The following is a 20,125-nucleotide window of genomic DNA, read 5'->3' on the forward strand; positions in this document are numbered from 1 at the left end:
AACGTGTTGTGGTAGATCAAGGGTTATTTAAATGTGCACACCTCTATGTTTCCAGTAATTGAAGTCGTTTTATAATGTCTGTGGGGATTGTTATTTTGCTCTTTTACTCTCTCTCCAACAGATGCCCTTGCCGCCTGCAATTACCTGCCTCAGTCACGAGAAAAAATTATCGCTGCGTTATTCAAGGCACTGAACTCGACCAATAACGAACTACAGGAAGCAGGAGAGGCCTGTTTGCGGAAGGTCAGTGACGCTGTGGTGGAGTAGTTGTCATAACAGAGATTGAGAGAAATCCAGGGCAAGTGTTGTCAAGTTTTGTGGTGTTGTTTTGTTCATCATATTCTAATTCATGTAGAGCCCTAAGTTAACCCACAAAGTTAATTTAGGACGCTACATGAATTAGAATATGATGTGTCCCACAATACAGTTACAATCATATTACAAAATCTGTTTATTACCTTAAAGTAATACCTTAAGTATATACCTTAAATATAGTATACAAACAACATATACACATTTACACATCCCCATTAATAGAGAAATGGGATATTCCGCTGTGTATGGTGGGAAAGGCAACATAAAGCCAACTCAAGCGCATCAGCTGGGTTTAGGACCCAGTATGAGAATGTACCGGAAAAGATATTAAAATGCGCACACTCAGCAGAGTGACAGTGGAATGACAGGGCAACATTTGGGGGTGGGGGGGGTGCATATGTACTTGTGTGAGGGCGGTGGTTACAAAGCACTCTCCGTCACATATTTAATACCATGTTTGTATCATAAACTTTAGAAATGGAATTAAATAAACGATTTAAATTTGTAATTGCAATAAAATAATTTGCATTATTAGAGGAATAATGGTGCTGGATATACTCACTTTCCTACTTAACTATTAATATTTTCCCAAATACCCATTAGTAATATATTCTATCTGGTGCTGAGATGACAGCAAAACAGTTTAAAATCCTCTAGACAGCTACATTGCTTAACAGTAATAATGTACCAGATGTATTGTGCTCATAATCCAGTCATTTTAATGCTTTTCTTGGGGGAATTATCCAGTAATTAAATATAAACATAAATAATGTTTAGCAAGGTAGGAATTTGGTACTAAAATTAAAGTTGCATTATTTAGATTCTAACTTCAAATCCCATTTGCAGTTGAATGAACTGTGTATGACTTGCATAGATTCACAGCAAGAATTCCTTCCCCAGTACCCAGGTTTTTGAGTGTTTTGTTCAGAGGAATTCTGGCACCCAGCAGCTGTGATGTCATCAAGATGGCTGAGTGGCACTTAAATGAATCCAAACTTAAAAGGGGAAACTAAATTTTTTTTCACTTTACGACCATTTGAAAAATGCAATATAGAAGTTAAGAGTATTTGTGATTAAGCTTAAGATGTAATTTCATGCTATAAGCATTTAAATTTTGTAATATTTTGAAGTAAAATCTTTTGTCATATGCACAGGTAGAATGGAAAATTTGCTTCCAGCAGCATCATAGGCTCTTAGTGTCGTGTGAACAGCATTCACAAGAAAACTAAGTTAGACATAAATTATACACTTTTTTTTACAACGAAAAGCATGTTTAGAACAAAAGAAGGCAATTTTAGTGTACTGTGATCAAAGTGTTGCTAATATAAACACAAGAAATTCTGCAGCTGCTGGAAATCCAGAGCAACACACACACAAAATACTGGAGGAACTCAGCAGGTCAGGCAGCATCTATAGCGATGAATAAACTGCTGACATTTCTGGTCGAGACCCTTCTTCAGAAAACTTAACTGTGGTGATTAGTGTTAGACAAGTTTTTTTATAGATAATACTACAGCACACATAAAGTTAATTTTATAGTGCTGAACAACTTGGTAAATGACATCTGTTAAGGTTAGTTAGCTGTGGGCATGTGATGTTGGTGCCAGAAGTGTGGTAACACGTGCAGGCTACCGTGAGCGCAGTCCTTGGGCTGTGTTGACACAAATGGTGGATTTTAGTCTATGTTTCAATGCTCAAGTGACAAATGAAAAATATCTTGAATGTGTAAACACGCCAATGGCTTAGTACACCATTTAAAAGCACACGTCACAGCACACTTAGCAAAGCATAACTTTTCAACATGAATTAGTGTCACTATAAATGGCTTATAAATTATTTAGTTCTGCTTATTTCAATGGTTTCCCTTCTTTCTGTTGAAAGAGAGAGACCTCTGAAGGGGTGCAGAGTCACTGACATTTCCACGCTACACTCAGTGTGTGTGGAAGTATCAGAGGCACTGAACTCGTCACAGTACAGTGACAGTAGCTGTTAGTAATTTCACCTCTATTGAGCACCATATATTGTGGTCCATTAGTGTAAAGCCAGGCTATGTTGTTCTCACACATAAGCTCAGTAATTGATAACGACGTGGCTCATTGAAACTTGAACACCAGGACTTGCTCTCATTAATGAGCCAGTTATGCTCACCACTGAGAGATGGAACAGTCACTGAGCAGCCTTTGGAAGATCACCCAGTTGTAAAATTTCTGGTGAGCACCAACCTAATCTAGAGCCGTGAGATTCCTACACTGTGTGGCGTTTCCACATCACATAGACTGGCACATTCGCACCAGCAAACTTGCTGGCAAGAGACTTTTCAAAGTTCCAAGTAAATTTATTATCAAAGTGCATATACGTCACCGTATGCTATCCTGAGATTCATTTTCTTGCAGCCATACTCAATAAATCCATAATAGAATAATAACCATAATAAAATCAATGATAGACCAGACCCAACAGGATGGACAAACAACCACTGTGCAAACGACAACAAACTGCAAATACCAAAAGAAAGAAATAATAATAAATAAGTAATTAATATCGAGATCATGAGATGTAGAGTCCTTGAAAGTGAGTCCATAGTGAGTGAAATTATCTTTGCTGGTTCAGGAGCCTGATAGTTGAAGATTAATGAAGGGTCTCAGCCTGAAACATCAGCCCTTTATTCCTTTCCATAGATGCTGCCTAACCTGCTGAGGTTCTCCAGCATTTTGTCTGTGTTACTCTGGATTTCCAACATCTGCAGAATCTCTTGTGTTCAAGAAGCTTTTCAGCTGGTTCATACAGAAACATTAAAACTGACTAAGCATGTTTCTGACTTCCTAAAATCAAAAATCAATTAGATAGTTGAAAGATATTAAGTTTAAAAAAATTTAAATTGACTACACTTTAAACAATAAAACATTAAAACAAACTTAATTTAAATAATATGCAAATGGCCTTTTATTGCCCATCTCCCTTGTATCCCTTCCTCTTAACAAAAATGATTGGTTGTGTTGTTCTCATGCAAGGTTGCATCTGGCATAAACATGAAGCCAGAAACCATCCTCAGATGCTCATCAGGACGGCTGTGTCCGACACAGTTAATGTTTCAAGTCAGGAACTTCTCATGAGATCTGTCATGATTACTGTTTCCAACCGTCTATAATGATGTATACCATGCCATGTGTTTTTTTTAATGTAACAAGATAAAGATTATGAGATGAAAGATTAGCTTTATTTGTCATGTACTTTGAAACATATAGCCAACTACCGACACAGTCTGATGGCAGCCAACAAGTCTCGTCACACTTCTGGCACTAACATAGCATGTCCAACTCACTAATCCTAACCCTCACCATATATATTTTGTAATGTGCGAGGCAACCAGAACACCCAGAGACAATCCTCACAGACATGGAGAACATACGTACTCCTTACAGATGGTGGAGGGAATTGAACCCCAATTGGTGATTGCTGGCAAAGTAAAGTTTTGTACCAACTGCTATGCTGCTGTCATTCAGTAAGGATATATTCTTGTATTTGGATTCTGAGTGACATAGTTTTGGACAGACCTGGATTCAAGTATGAACAAAAGTAAATTTTGCTTGTTGTCCCAGAAATCCCCAGCTATGTAGTAGTTTTGAAATGCCTGACCAAAGATTTTTAGCAGAACCACTAGCTTTTCTCTTGAATTATTCCTCAGTGTGTGAACCCAGTACTCATCCATAAAGGAACCATATCAGAAAAGTAACGGCGGAGTTGGTCTGCTTGCTTGTTCTGTTTCACAGTACAATCACCATCCAGCCAGCCATAATAAAAAGATAGGTGCCTATGTATTCATCACCTCATACAGTTAAACAAGGACATTATCTAGATTACTTTGCAGTATCAAATATTCTTGCTGAGCTTTACTGTCTTTATGAGTCGTCGTGCTGAATTTCATTGCTACAATTAACCAAAATTATGTTTACTCATATTCCCTGTCAGTTTTTGGAAGGAGCTACATTTGAAGTGGATCAAATCCACATCCACATGCGGCCTCTCCTGATGATGCTGGGTGATTATCGGAGCCTGACATTAAATGTTGTGAACCGATTGACATCCGTCACAAGGCTTTTTCCTAACTCCTTTAATGATAAATTTTGCGACCAGATGATGGTAAGTTGGTGATCGTTCATATCATTAACAGTATGAATAAAGTCTTAAAATTCACGCTCAGTGGCCACTTTATTAGGTACATTTACACCTGTACTACTCATTAATGCAAATATCTAATCAGCCAATCATGTGGCAGCAACTCAATGCGTAAAAGCATGCAGACATGGTCAGGAGGTTCAGTTGTTGTTCGCCAAACATCCAAATGGAGAAGAAATGTGATCTAAGTGACTTTGACCATGGAATTGTTGGGGGCAAACGGGGTGGTTTGAGTATAAGAAACTGCTAATCCACTGGTATTTTCAGTCTGTAGTGTTTACGGAGAATGATGCAAAAACAAAAGAAGAAACATCGAGTGAGTGACAGGTCTGTGGGCAGAAACGCCTTGTTAATGAGAGGACAAAGGCCAGACTGGTTGAAGCTGACAGGAAGGTGATAGTAACTCATGTAACTGCACGTTGCAACATCTCTGAATATATAACACATTGAACCTTGAAGTGGATGGGCTACAGGAGCAGAAGACCATACCAGGTTCCACTCCTGTACCTAATAAAGTGGCCACTGAGTGTATATTAGTCAAAATTGAACGTGGTGCACGGTGAATCCTAGAAGAGAGTTTTTGTCTCTCTTTTTTTCAGTTTTCATGTTTTCTTTCTCGTTAATGTTAACTCTGTCCAGGACAACATGACATCCATGACTCCTGTGTGCAAATTTAACAAGCCAAGTGGTACTGTGGATCATTCAAAATGCTGGCGTTCTTGTCTGTGGGATCAGAATTGTGTCCTGAAGCTGATTAATCTTTCCCAACCCTAACCTGCTTTGGTAAACAGAACAGTGTTGCTGTTCTTTTACATTTGAATTGTTCCTGAGGTTTGTAGGGTTGAGGTGTTGCAAGATTGTAATGACAGGATGAAGAGGCTTACCCTGAAATGTCAACTGTTTATTCTTCTCCATAGATGCTGCCTGATTTGCTGAGGTCCTGCAACATTTTGTGTGTTCCTCTGGGATTCCAGCATCTGCAGAATCTTTAGCGTTTAGCTTTAACCTGTCTTTTCTACCATTGATAATGTGCTGATCTCTGCATTGAGATACCTGGGAACAGCTACAGAGAGAGCATTACACATTTATTTTGCATTTTGTTATTGTTTTACCTTGTTCTACCTCAATGCCACACCAACTCTGATGGATAGCTAACTCATGTCTCTCCAAGCAGATGCTTTACTCCCAGACAAAGGAAGGTCAGCAGGGCCCTGGTGAGCAAAGGAAACGTTTCAAAGATAATGTCAAAATCAGCCTGAAGAAATTCAATGTTCCATCTAAAAACAGTGAAAAGATTGTACTCAATCGATATCGCTGGAATAAATCTGTCCAAGGGGGCACTGCTCCTTGTGAGAGTGACATCCGCTGTGCCGCAGAGGATAAGCAGCAGCTGCGAAAGGAGGGACTGAGAAACCAACTAACCACAGCCACCACTTACTCTCGCCCACTCTATAGCAGAATATGTGGATTCTGGATTGGCCTCTCCAATAGACAAGCCCTTAAGAGAACAATGTGCTCAAATCGTGATTGCTCTACAACTACCTCAATACATTGTGTAACAATCAGATTTGTATGACCAGAATGCAAGACAAGTGTTTCTCTGTATCTTGGTATATGTGACAGTAATAAACCAGTTCCCATTCTGAGAGACAGTGAGATACCACAAGATGTATAGGTTTGCTGTCCCAACTAGATACGATAGAATGAGTCCTGCCATCGAGATTTCTCACTCCGATTAAAAACCTAAGAAACAGGAGCAGGAGTAGGCCATCTGGCTTGTTGAGCCTGTTCCAACTTTCATTGTGGTATATTTACTGCACTGAACGTTGTCTCACACTAACTATAGATACACAGTAGTGAGTTTTCCTGAGCAGCTGAGAGAATTTCTCTCTGAGGATGCAGCTGGACAGATTGCTTTGGGATTGGTTTATTATTGTCACATGTACTTGGATACAGTGAAAAGTTTGTTTTGCCTATTCTCCATACAGATCAAATCCATACACGGTGCATTGAGGTAGTGTAAGGTAAAACAATAACAGATTAAGGACATAATGTAAGAAATAGGAGCAGGAGTAGGCCACCTTGGCTGTCAAGCTTGCTCTGCCATTCATTAAGATCATGGCTGATCCGGCCATGAACTCATCTCCACCTACCTGCTTTTCCCCATAACCCTTAATTCCCATACTTTGCAAAAATTTATCCAACCTTGTCTTAAATATATTTACCAAGGTAGCCTCCATTGCTTCATTGTGCACTGAATTCTACTGACTCTGGGGAAAGCAGTTCCTCCTCATCTCCATCCTAAATCTACTCCCCCAAACCTTGAGGCTATGTCCCCTAGTTCTAGTCTCACCTACCAGTGGATACAACTTTCTTGCCTCTATCTTATTTATCCCTTTCATAATTTTATATGTTTCTATAAGATCTCCATCATTCTTCTGAATTCTGGTGAGTACAGTCCCAGGTGATTCAATCTCTTCTCAAAGTCTAACCCTCTCATCTCGAATCATCTCCTCTGCACAACCTCCAAAGCCAGTGTATCCTTCCTCAAGTAAGGAGACCAGAACTGCACACAATACTTCAGTTGTGGCCTTGCTGGTATCCTGAACAGTTGCAGCATAATCTTCCTGCTCTTAAATTCAATCTCTCTAGCAATGAAGGCCAGTATTCCATTTGGTTTCTTGATAGCCTGCTGCACCTGCAAGCCAACCTTTTGTGAGTCATGCACAAACACTCCCAAGTCCCTCAGCACAGCACCATGTAGAATAAAGTATAAAAGCTAACGAAACCAATGCAGTGCAGGTAAAATGATAATATTGAGAAAGCATGAGTCCATCTCATCATACAAGAGCCTGGACAGTGGGCTAGAAGTTGTCCTTGATCTTGGTGGTGCATGCTTTCAGTTTTTTTAAAATCTTCTGTCAGATGGGAGAGGAGAGAAGAGAGAATGTCTGGGGTAGATGCAGGTCTTTGGTTATTTTGGGTGTTTTACTGAGGCAGTGAGAAGTAGAGAAATCCCTCCCTCCAGGTCACCTTGATGTCCCTATCTCACTGGGGTACGAGGCCTGCCAGCTACCCTCACCTGGTTCAGCCTGCCGTGGCGAAGCGATTTACTGGGGTGTTTCATGGGTTCCTGGACTGTTCAGAAATCAGATGGTGGAGTGGATGAAGGTGTTCCTAAAATGTTGAGTGTCTGTCTTCAGGCTCCTGTACCTGTTCTCTTATGGTAACAATGAGAACAGGGCATGGCCTGGGTGGTGGAGATCTTTAATGATGGATGTGACCTATTTTCAGGCATCGGCCTTTGAAAATGTGCCCATGATGGAGCTGGCTGAGTCTACAACTGTCTGCAGCTTTTTCTGATCTTGTGGATTAGTGCCTCCACATCAGACACTGATGCAGCCATTCAGAGTGCTCTCCATGGTACGTTATAGAAATCTGATGGAGTAGGAGGTCAGATCAAATTGTGGCTTACTCCCCTCTTCGGAGCTTGCAGTGTGCGAGTGTGGAGACTGGACACGAATTGACCTTCCTACAGGTTACAAGCGAGTTGTTCTGACCCATTGCAGATGTGTTACCATTGGATACAGGACCATTTTCACTGTGAGACTTCAGTGCAGTGGCTGTTTTTTACATTTGCCTGCTGTGGTAAATCACGTAGTGATCTTGCCTAATTTAATTCAGTCATAAGTAGGCAGAGTTACCTCGAAGTTATGAAGCAACGAATAATCTTTTCTGTAATTATAGTTTGATGAGTATGGTCCTTAGTTTGAAAGCTTATTTCATGATGGTATGGACAATGTTGGTGAATATTCTACCTTAATTGGTCAGGAACTTTTTAAATTGGAAAATTGCATGAAGCAGTGACTGGATAATGTATAATTGTAGGGTGAGTGTCCTCTCTATAATGAACTAGAAAGCGTGCATTTTAAGAGCAAGTCCAAACCATTCTAGCATGAAAAACCAACTCCATTTGTGATTTTTGTCATCGACTTATTTTTTTGTCTCCTGAAACATTTTGCTTTGATTTCAGATGAAGATAAGTGTTTAACCGTATATGAGTACTTTGGTTGAATTTAACTACATCTTCAAATTATAAATAACTTTTCTGTTCTTAGTCTGGATGTAGTTGCCCTGATTAGACTTTTGAATTGAGATCAAAAGTAGTCGGCAGTAATTTCAGATTCCGATTCTGTTTTATTTATCACACGTATATAGGAATGTGTTGTTTTGTGTTAATAACCAACACAACCCAAGTGACTCCAGTCCTACATCAAGACTGTGGTATGGATACACCAATGTCCAAGATTTGGTGTTTCATCTAAAGCACTGACAGGCTTCTAGAAATGCTTAGTGGGGAGTATCCTGCCAGGTTGCAATGTGGCCTGGTATGGCAACACAAATGCTGAAGAATGGAAAAGCTTGCAAAAAGTAGTTGACACGGTCAAGTCTATCACAGGAAGATTCTTCCCCATCATCGAGCACGTCTAAAAGAACCACTGGAACAAGAAAGCAGTATCCGTCAGCCCTCCCCCCACACAATCCGGACCATGTCCCTTCTCATTGTTGCCATCAGGAAGGGCAAAAAGGGGCCTCAGGACCCACATCACCAGGTTTAGGAACAGTTATTACCCCTCAATTGTCAGCATGGATAGCTTCACTCACTTCAACTCTACTGATTCCACAACCCATGGAATCACATTCAAGGGCTCTACAACTCATGAGTACAATCTATATATGTATTTACTTATGTATGTGTTAGTTCACTTGTTTATTTATTTGTTTATTCTTTTTGTATTTACGCAGTTTGTATTTTGCACATTGGCTGTTTGTCAGTCTTCGTAGTTTTTCATTGATTCTATTGTATTTCTGGGTTCTACTGTGAATGCCTGCAGGAAAATGAATCTCAAGGTAGTATATAGTGAGTTCCTGAATGGGTGGTGACAGTGAGGGGTACAAAGTGGGTGGGAGCAGAGCCCGGTCTGTCACAGGCAAAGCCCTCCTCACCATTAAGCATGCTTACATAGAGCACTGCCACAAGGAAGTAGCGTCCGCCAGCAAGTGCCCTCACCATTCAGGTCATGCTCATTTCTTGCTGCTGTCATCAGGCAGGAAGTACAGGAACCTTGGGTCCCACCAAATTCAGGAACAGTTATTACCCCACAACCATAAGGTGTAACTTTACTGACTGCAGCTCTGAACTGACTCTGCAACCCACAGACTCACATTTGAACAACTCTTTACAACTCATGTCCTCAGTATTTTTTTATTTTCAGTCTTTTGCACACTGACTATTTGTCAGTCTTTGTTTAGGTGTAGTTTTTCATAGATTCTGTTGTACTTCTTTGCCTGTAAGTGCCTGCAAGAAAATGAATCTCAAGGTAGTATATCGTAACATAGAAGTACTTTGATAATATATTTACACTGAACTTTAAACTTTTGAACTGTTGTCGTTTTTAGTTGCTGCCTGCATAATGAATTTAAGGCTTGTATGAGAGCAGTGCTTTCATTTATAGAGTTTCAGTGCTTTCAGGATGAACTACTTTGAAGTAATTGAAGGAATGCAATTTTATATTTTGTGCCAATTTAATTAAACTTTCTGAACTCAGTGAGAGGCAGCGGCATCATTCTAGTCATCTTAATCTCTTTTGTAACTGTATATTCTTGATTTATAATTATCTCGCTTATGGAAATTAATGAGATGACCCTGAACTTTTAGTGAAAGCCTCTGTGATTGAGTCAAAGCAGCAAATTGTTCCATTGTGAAGGACATTTGTACGCAATTTCTCAAATTTAAAAAAGGAGCCATTAAGCTCCTGAGCGATTCGGGCAGAATGTCTGTTCTGCTCCCAGGACAGAACCAGTCAGGGGACGGGTGAATTACTGGTGAAATGTCTGTCTTATGCTGACACATGAGATTGTAGATGCTGTAATCTGGAGCAAAGAACAAACTTGCTGGAGGAACTCAGTGGGTCTGGCAGTATCTGTGGAAGGAAATGGCCAGTTGATGATTTTGGTTGAGGCCCTTCATCTGGGCTGAAAGATAAAATGGGAGATAACCATATAAAGAGGTAGTGGGAAGGCATCGGGCAAGAGCTTGCAGGTGATAGGTGGACCCTGGTGAGGAACGGTGATTAGGAACATAGAGGAGGGGAGAGTGGAAATAACGATTGGGTTTTGGAGGTGATAGGTAGATCTCGATGAAGAGTGGTGATTAAGCATATGAAGGGGGGAAGAGTGGAAATAACGATGGGGTTTCAGAGGTAATTGTTGGAGGACTGCAGGTAATGGATTTTTTTACATAAGGGAAAATATACTGGCTTTGGAGGCAGTGCAGAGGAGGTTCACGAGGTTAATTCCTGAGATGAGGGGATTAGCCTATGAGGAGTATTTTGAGTAGTAGGATAATTAAGGGTATGGAAAAGGCAGGTAGGTGGAGCTGAGTCCGCGGCCGGTTTGGCCATGGTCTTATCGATGGGCCAAAAGGCCAGCTCCTGCTCTTGTTTTCTATGTTCCTGAGTTCTTCCTAGGAAAGGAAGGTGGAACAAGTTATCATGTGAGTGGTTTGGACCACAGAGAATTCAATGGAATATGCTCGGCATTCAAAGTTTAGATCTTGTTTACTGCTGGTGGATTTATTAATTGTGTAATAAAGTATGTTAGAATGTAGATTGTAGCAGCTTTGTACCATTGAATCTCTTGCAATTCTTTTCCCAAAGGCACTTGAGAGTTGATTGCAAAGCTGTAGATGGAGTCACCTGTAAGTCCTGTCTGAGTAAGGATAACAGAATTTTTTTCTTAATGGATTGATAAATTGGTTTATTATTGCCACATGTATTGAGGTACAGTGAAAATCTTTGTTTTTCATGCCATCCATATGGATCATTTCATAACATCAGTACGTTGAGGCCTTACAAGCTGTTGTGCTAACCCAACTAAATTAATAATCAAATGAATCCCTTCTACCTACACAATGTCCATACACTTCAAGCTGACAGGAAAGTGACAATAACTTAAATAACCACACATTACAACAGTGGTCTGCAGAAGAGCGTCTCTGAATGCACAACATGTGAAACCTTGAAGTGGATGGGCTACAGCAGCCGAAGACCACCAGCATACACTCAGTGGCCACGGAGTGTACAGTAGTTATATGTACGGCACTGTACTGCTGCAAAACAACAAACTTCAGGACACGTGTCGGTGATAATAAACTTGATTCTGATTTAAATGAACTGTTGATTTCTGTATGAAAACTGTTCTAATGGATGGAAATCTTTCTTTCCAAACACAGGCCCACCTACGTAAGTGGATGGAGGTGGTCGTCCTCACGCACAAAGGAGGGCAAAGGAGTGATGGCAATGTAAGTCCTCTGTAAAACTATTGCAACACTTTGTTACAAAGCTTTCTAATGAAACAATACTGAAAACAATATAGAGATTTACTTCAGTGGGCGTTATTATAATAAAGCCTTTGAGACTGATTGTTAATTCCTAATGACTAGTAACCTTGAGAAAGCTACAACATGATTATAATTGGCAAAACTTTCTTCTTTAGTATTTCAAGGTAGGCTTAATTAAATTGTAACTTTCTGACAAATTTCAAGCCCTTTGGCTTTTCAGAACAATTAACGCAAGATTTTGTAAATGATGCATTTCTGAAGAATCATTTGTGAGTTTCTAACTTGAGGAGTAGTAGTCTCTGAGCAGTTGCAGTATCTCAAAACTGAGGGAGCAAGAGATAATGCTGAAGATGCCAAAGGCATTTTACATGTCTCCTTGTATTCTTGCCCTTCATTAGATTTCCCTCCTGCTCCATATCCCTCCTTGCACAGAAGTAAAGGAAGTTAATCTTAGCAAATCGAGTGTTCTGTTGTAGAAATCAAGCAGATGTGGGAGGTCTAAGTGTGGTGTTTTATCGGAGGCTACACTATTCTCCGAGTCAAAGTCCAAAAACTACCCATAGAAACATAGAAAACCTACAGCACAATACAGGCCCTTTGGCCCACAATGCTGTGCCAAACATGTACTTTAGAAATTACCTAGGGTTACCCATAGCCCTCTATTTTTCTAAACTCCATGTACCTATCCAGGAGTCTTTTAAAAGACCCTATCGTTTCTGCCTCCACCACCATCGCTGGCAGCCCATTCCACGCTCTCACCACTCTGCGTAAAAAAAACTTATCCTCTGTACCTACTTCCAAGCACCTTTAAACCTTGCCCTCTCATGATAGCCATTTCAGCCCTGGGAAAAAGCCTCTGAGTATCCACGTGATCAATGCCTCTCATCATCTTGTACACCTCTGTCAGGTAGGTCACTTGTCGCCCTCCGTCGCTCCAAGGAGAAAAGACCAAGTTCACTCAGCCTATTCTTGTAAGGGATGCTCCCCAATCCAGACAACATCCTTGTAAATCTCCTGGGCACCCTTTCTACAGTTTCCACATCCTGTAGTGAGGTGACCAGAACTGAGCACAGTACTCTAATGGGATCTGACCAGGGTCCTATATTGTTGTAACATTACCTCTCGGTTCTTAAACTCAATCCCACAATTGATTAAGGCCAATGCACCGTATGCCTTCTTAACTACAGACTCAACCTACGCAGCTGCTTTGAGTGTCCTATGCACTCAGACCCCAAGATTCCTCTAATCCTCCACACTGCCGAGAGTCTTACCATTAATACTATATTCTGCCATCATATTAGACCTATGAAAATGAATCACCTCACACTTAACTGGGTTGAACCCCATCTGCCACTTCTCAGCCCAGTTTTGCATCCTATCAATGTCCTGCTGCAACCTCTGACAGCTCTCCACACTATCCACAGCACCCCCAACCTTTGTGTCATCAACAAATTTACGAACCCACCCCTCCATTTCCTTATCTAGGTCATTTATAAAAATCAAGAAGAGAAGGGGTCCCAGAACAGATCCCTGAGGCACACCACTGGTCACCAACTTTCATGCAGAATATGACTCGTCTACAACCACTTTTTGCCTTCTGTGTTCTAGCTAATTCTGGATCCACATCGCAATGTCCCCTTGGATCCCATGCCTCCTTACGTTCTCAATAATCTTTGCATGGGGTACCTTATCAAATCCACATACACTACATCTACTGCTCTTCCTTCATCAACGCATTTGGTCACATCCTCAAAAAATTCTATCAGGCTCGTAAGGCACAACCTGCCTTTGCTGTATGGAGATGCCACTCGATATTTGGGAAATTAAAATCTCCCACCATGACAACCCTACTGTTATTACACCTTTTCAGAATCTGTCTCCCTATCTACTCCTCAATGTTCCTGTTATTATTGGGTGGTTTATAAGCATCACCCAGTAGAGTTATTGACCCCTTCCTGTTTCTAACTTACACCCACAGAGACTCAGTAGACAATCCCTCCATGACTTCCTCCTTTTCTGCAATTACTTCTGCTTGTGGAAACTTGTTCTAATTTGACTCCTTCCCTTGCTTGTCAACCAGCCGTCTTTGGAATGTGGGAGTAAACTGGAACACTTGGAGGAAACCCACACAGTCACAGGGAGAATGTTCAAAGTCCCTACAGACAGTGGTGGGAATTGAACCCCAATTACTGGTGTTGTAAAGTGTTGTGCTACCAAGCTGCCCTAGATATCAATTTGCCTGAGGAGAACATTTCTGTTATTTTCACGGAGCTGTTTCAGCTGACATAAAATTTTTTGACCTTGTCTAACAGCTTCAGAAGTGGCAGGACTGTGTACATATTTAATGAGTTAATGTTTTCCATCTCTATGAATGTTTTCGACAGTGGGGAAGTCCAGGACCAGAGGGCACAGCCTCAGGATAGAAGGGCATCCCTTTAGAATAGAAATGAGGAGGAATTTCTTTAGCCAGAGGATGGTTAATCTGTGGAATTCATTACTAAGGGTGGCTGTGGAGGCCAAGTCATTAGGTATACTTAAAGTAGAGGTTGATTGGTTCTTGATTAGTCAAGGTGTCAAAAGTTACAGGAAGAAGTCAGGTGATTGGGGCTGAGAGGGAAAATAAGATGGTCATTATCGAAATGGTGGCAGAGACTCAATGGGCCAAAAGGCCTAATTCTGCTCCTATGGTCTAATGGTTCAATGGCCGCCTTTTTAATCTTTCTAATTTGCTTGCACAGGAAATGAAGATCTGCTCAGCCATCATTAATCTGTTTCACTTGATACCGGCTGCACCGCAGACCCTGGTGAAGCCCCTTTTGGAGGTGGTGATGAAAACTGAGAGGGCCATGCTTATTGAGGTAATAACTCTTCCCACTTGGTTGGAGTGCACCTGTAGAGAGGAATAATGAGTCGCCGTTTTGGGCCAATTACCTTCACCAGGACCTGGACCTTCAGCTGTCTTGTTGAAGGATCTTGACCTGAAATGTCAACTCTTTATTCCCTTCCGTAGATGCTACCCTGACCTGCCGAGTTAATTTGGCGGTTTGTGCGTGTTGCTCTGAATTTCCAGCATCTGCAGGATCACTTGTGTTTATAATGCTTCTCACTGTTGTCTCTAGCTTAATGGTGACACTGTACATGGTATCCTGAAAGTGGGGCCCTGGATAGACAGAGTAGTGAAGAAAGTGTTTGAGACACTGGCCTCCTTCAGTCATGGCAACATACAAAGGAGCTAGAGCAAGGGTCGGCAACCCGCAGCTCTTTGATCTCTGTGCTACGGCTCCCCGTAGTTTGTTAGTTTTTGAAATGTAATTCAAAATTTGAAGATTATGGTGATCTTGTACAATCTAAAAACGTTGTGGAGACCCCATTTCCTGGCACATCCGAACCGGCTCACAATTAGCCACCGTTCCGGCTAAGGGAGATAGCCTACGGGGGTTTGTGAGTACGTGTCTTTTGGAGCATCCGCGCCCACGGGGACGGGTTGAGGGAGGCTTTAAAGCAAGGCTGTTTAGTTCGAATAAAGTTACCTTTGACTGCAGTGACTTTATTTTAGCGCTGTGTGTAGCGCTACACCGCTACAACGTGTTTTTTATCGCTATTAATATACATCACCATTGCCAATGCCTGACACCCGCCAGTGCGCGCTTTCTTTTAATTCTTCGATCCAAGGTAGGCTACCTATGGAGTAACCTTCAACCCAACGTCTTTTTTTCGGAGTTCAAAATGTTTTTGTTGCATGCAGAAATGTAATTTCATTTTCTCTGCAGGAGTTAATCAATTTCATAAATGCAACACATTATAGTTTGTTTATACATAGCATAAAGGCAAAAAAATCCGTTGTATGCAGTGTTATTTCATTTTAAATGTCAAACGGGTTTTGTGGCTCCCAGTGTTTTCTTTTCTGTGGGAAATGGGTCCATATTGGCTCTTTCAGTGGTAAACGTTGCTGACCCCTGAGCTAGAGGAACTCAGTGGGAGACCCTTGAAGGGTCTCAATCTGAAACGTTCCCTCCATAGATGCTGCCTGACCCACTGAGTTCCTCCAGCTCTTTTGCATGTTGCTCCAAAGTAACTGAGCTGTTGACTGGATTCATTGAAATGAAGCTGTATCGGTAAACTAGAATTCATATCCTGACGAACCCTCTATCCAGAACCTAACAGTGACTGGGGAAGGGACGTCGCTATTAAGTATTTACATTTTGCATACTGACGTGTACTGCATTAGCTGAACAAATGGACTTCTTTTGTGTCTAGAAATTAATTCCTGTTTTCTGTCCCCCTCATGCAGGCTGGGAGTCCATTCCGAGAGCCCCTAATCAAGTTTCTGACGCGTTACCCAGCGCAAACGGTGGAGCTTTTTATGATGGAAGCCACTTTGAATGACCCTCAGTGGAGCAGAATGTTTATGGTAATGCTCAGTAGCCCTCTGGAGTCGATGAATATGAAATATTGAACATTGAACAGTACAGGCCCTTCAGCGCATGATCTTGTGCTGACCTTTTAACCTACTCTGAATCAATTTAGCCCTTCCCTTCTACATAGCCTTCTATTTTTCTGTCATCTAAGTGCCTATCTTAAAAGTTTCTTCCACGTTCCTAATGTACTTGTCCAGCAATCACTCTGGCACCGCATTCCAAGCACTTACCACTCTGTAAAGTAAAAACCTACATCTGTTTCCCCCCACCCACCCATACACTTCCCTCCGACCCCTTTAAAAATATGTCCTCTTGTAATATGTTTCCATCCTGGGAAAAAGTTTCTGGCTGTCCGCTTGAACTATACAGTCAGCCCTCCTTATCTGCGAATTCAACCAACCGTGAATCGCGGAAGTGCTCTTCCAGCACTTGTTGTTCGAGCATGTACAGACTTATTTTCTTGTCATTATTCCCTGAACAATGCAGCATAACAACTATTTTACATAGCATTTACATTGTATTAGGTATTATAAGTAATCTAGAAATGATTTAAAGTATACGGGAGGACGTGCGTGGGTTATCATGGATTGGGATCGAAAAAAATCAGAAGTTCTCTTATTAAGTAAGTTGGAACAGGTACATCCGGTATTATTTAGCGTCAGTTAGTCAAACGTTTTCATTCGTATATGGTATATATTTTACCTTTCTACGCATATAAAACACTTAAGAATGCATGTTTCAGCGCCGGGCTCGGGAAGTTCCTGAGTTTGATCCAGTGACAGACCGCTCCCAAGCGCTCTCTCCACCGTGCCGGGTTGATGTGGAGGATCAAAAACCCAAAAACCCAAAACCCAATAATTAAACCACTGTGTTGCTTAGTAATAATTGTAGCTTTCATTGGGGCAGGGCCTTTCTCACTTTATCCTTTAAAATTGTTCTGATCGTTGACCGACAAAGCCTAACGCTTTTACAATGATCGATGGTGTTTCACCTCTTTCCGATCGCTTTATTATTTCCACTTTATTTTCAATCGTTATCGTGATTATTTTCGTGAACAGAAACACTGCGGATTCAGGTCTCTGCCGCTGGGTCCACCGCACTGAGATAGGTTAAGTAAGGTCTGGGGTTCCGCTGGGTCCTAAGATCCACTGCATTGAGCTAGGTTGAATAAGGGACTTGAGCATCTGCGATTTTTGTTATCCGCGAGGGGTCCCGGAACCAATCCCTCACGGATAAAGAGGGCCGACTGAACCTCTTATCATCTTGTCCAACTCAATCAAGTTTACCTTTCATCCTCCTCTTCTCCATAGACAAAAACTCTACTTCACTCAGCCTTTTCTCATAAGACTTGCTCTCTGATCTAGGCAGCATCCCAGTAAATCATCTCTGCACCCACTCTAAAGTTTCCACATCCTTTCTATAATGAGGTGCACAGAACTGAACACAGTACTCCAGCATCGAGTGTTCCCCTGGTAAAGCAGCTGTGATTACTGCACAGCTCTGCTGAAATTGTCAGACATCAGGAGTTTAGAGCAGACTCGAAATTAATCGCGAGGCTCCAGAGGGAGGACCAGTCACCACTGCCTTGACGCTGTCTCCTGGCTGCAGCAACACAACTCCTACTGCCTTAAAAACTAACTGCAGTGATGAATTTCCTTGTAATAAATAGTTCATGTAAAATCTCATTGATTAGCCTTACCCACCTGTAAATATACATATAAACTGGTGTGTGTCAAGTTAAATATTTAAGTGGAACCTGAGAGGGAGCTCCTTCACTCAGAGGGTGGGATGAGTGTGGAATGAACTACCAGTGGAAGTGGTGAATGCGGGTTCAATTCCAGCACTTAAAAGAAGTTTGGATAAGTACATGGATGGTTGTGGCTCAGGTGTAGGTCGTAGGATAATAGAATAATAGTTTAGGACAGACAAGATGGTCGAAGGGCCTGTTTCTGTGCAAACAAAATTGACCTTCAGCTTGATTTATCATATCTAGTATCAACTCTAGTGAGTGTTCAATATTTAGGGAATCCACCTCCCAGAATAATGCTGATGAATTAGTTTGGGCGCCATAAACTCTCGATGGATGAATCCAATTTGAAGAACTGCTCTGTTTGATGATATTTTTACTTATATTTCTGAGAGCTGATACACTGAGGAGATAGCAGAACGATACAGTATTGGGAGTGCCAAGTAATTTGAGGTTTTCCTTTGCAAAATAGAGGTGAGGAACGATTAATGGAGGAATTCACAACTGGGGTTTTTTGACAAGAAGGCATCCAGATGGTGAATCTGGTTTTAAATTATTTGCCAGTGGGCAGGAGGGAAGGTGATAAATTTACACAGAAAGTTATCATGACCTTGAAGCTGTATAAGATGTTGGTGAGACTAAATTTGGAATATTGTGTACAGTTCTGGTCACCTACCTACTGGAAAGGTATCAATTAGATTGAAAGAGTACTGAGAAAATTTACAAGGATGTTGCTGGGTATTGAGGACCTGAGTTATAGGGACAGGTTGAGTAGAGCAGGGTTTTATTTTCTGGAGTGCAGGAAAATGAGGGCAATTTGATAGATGTATACAAAATTATGAGGGGTATAGGCAGGGTAAGTGCAAGCAGGCTTTCTCCACTGAGGCTGGGTGAGGCTAGAACTAAAGGTCATGGGTTAGGAGTGAAAGGTGAAATATTTAAGGGGAACCTCGGAATCTCTTCATTCAGAGGGTGGTATGAGTGTGGAACAAGTTCCCAGCAGAAGTGGTGGATGTGGGTTTGATTGTAACATTTAAGGGAAGATTCTTTTAGTAGATAAAAGGGAAGGGTATGGAGAGCTATGGCCTGGGTGTGGGTTGCTGCTACTCTGCAGAATAATAGTTCAGTATGGACTAGATGGGCCAAGGGACGTGTTTCTGTTCTCTGAAACTCTATGATCTGAAATGCACTCTTTCAAATAGCAATGAGCACATTTTCAATGGTAACTTTCCAAAGGAATTGGTCAAGGTTGTTAGGAAATGGGGCAAGAGGAGAGAACCAACACTCTTTTGAAGCGGCAAGATGGGCTGTATGGCTTTCTGTGCTTTATAAAGTACGTTTAACATTGTAGGGTAACTTTCCGAGACTTGGGAACATTTGATGAGATCGGGTAGACTTACATTAGCTTGTCTGGTTCAATTCTTGTCTTCATTTGGGAGATAATTGCTCTTGCATTAACTATAGATGTGTTTTAAGCTGTGAAAAAAGGTTCTGATGGATATTATAATCAGTCTGTGTTTGAGGCACATGCTTTTGCATCTTAATGAAATAGAGAATAAATTCTCCAGTGCTACATAAGATGTATCAGGGGGAAGCCATTTGTTGCCTCTCACTTGCTCCTTCATTCAGTAAGATGATGGCTAATCTTTTGCTTCAACATCACTCTTCCACCAATCCCCTGTCCCTTTAGAGCAGGGCTTCCCAACGGGACCATGAACCCCCTTGCTTAAATGTATTGCTCCATGGCAATTAAAATGTTTGGGAACCCCTACTTTACAACAGAGAACACAGCACTGTACAGGCCCTTTGGCCCACAGTGATATGCCAACCTTTTAACCTGGTCCATGATTAACCTCACCTTTCCCTCTCACATAGCCCTCTGTTTTTCTTTCAACCATGTTGCCTAAGAGTTTCTTAAATGTCTCAAATGTAGCTGCTTCTACCACCACCCCAGCGGCATGTTCCACACACTCACCGCTCTGTTTAAAAATAACTACCTCTGACATTTCCAGCATGTGCAGACTTTCTCTTGTTTATGATCTGACATGCTCCCTATGCTTCCTTCTA

General features: G+C 41.4%; 1 protein-coding gene across 2 annotated transcripts in view; it reads left to right on the top strand.

Moving 5' to 3' along the window:
* The window catches only part of trrap (transformation/transcription domain-associated protein), a 336,919-nt gene that overhangs the window by 80,157 nt on the left and 236,637 nt on the right, over positions 1-20,125 (top strand). For both annotated transcript variants that reach the window (XM_059979022.1, XM_059979023.1), the window contains 5 exons: positions 122-243; positions 4,285-4,455; positions 11,786-11,854; positions 14,632-14,751; positions 16,185-16,304. In XM_059979022.1, the coding sequence (XP_059835005.1) occupies positions 122-243; positions 4,285-4,455; positions 11,786-11,854; positions 14,632-14,751; positions 16,185-16,304 (602 nt within the window). The remainder of the gene's footprint in view (positions 1-121; positions 244-4,284; positions 4,456-11,785; positions 11,855-14,631; positions 14,752-16,184; positions 16,305-20,125) is intronic.

The sequence above is a fragment of the Hypanus sabinus genome, chromosome 9 (genome assembly GCF_030144855.1).
Source record: "Hypanus sabinus isolate sHypSab1 chromosome 9, sHypSab1.hap1, whole genome shotgun sequence".
Taxonomy (NCBI): domain Eukaryota; kingdom Metazoa; phylum Chordata; class Chondrichthyes; order Myliobatiformes; family Dasyatidae; genus Hypanus; species Hypanus sabinus.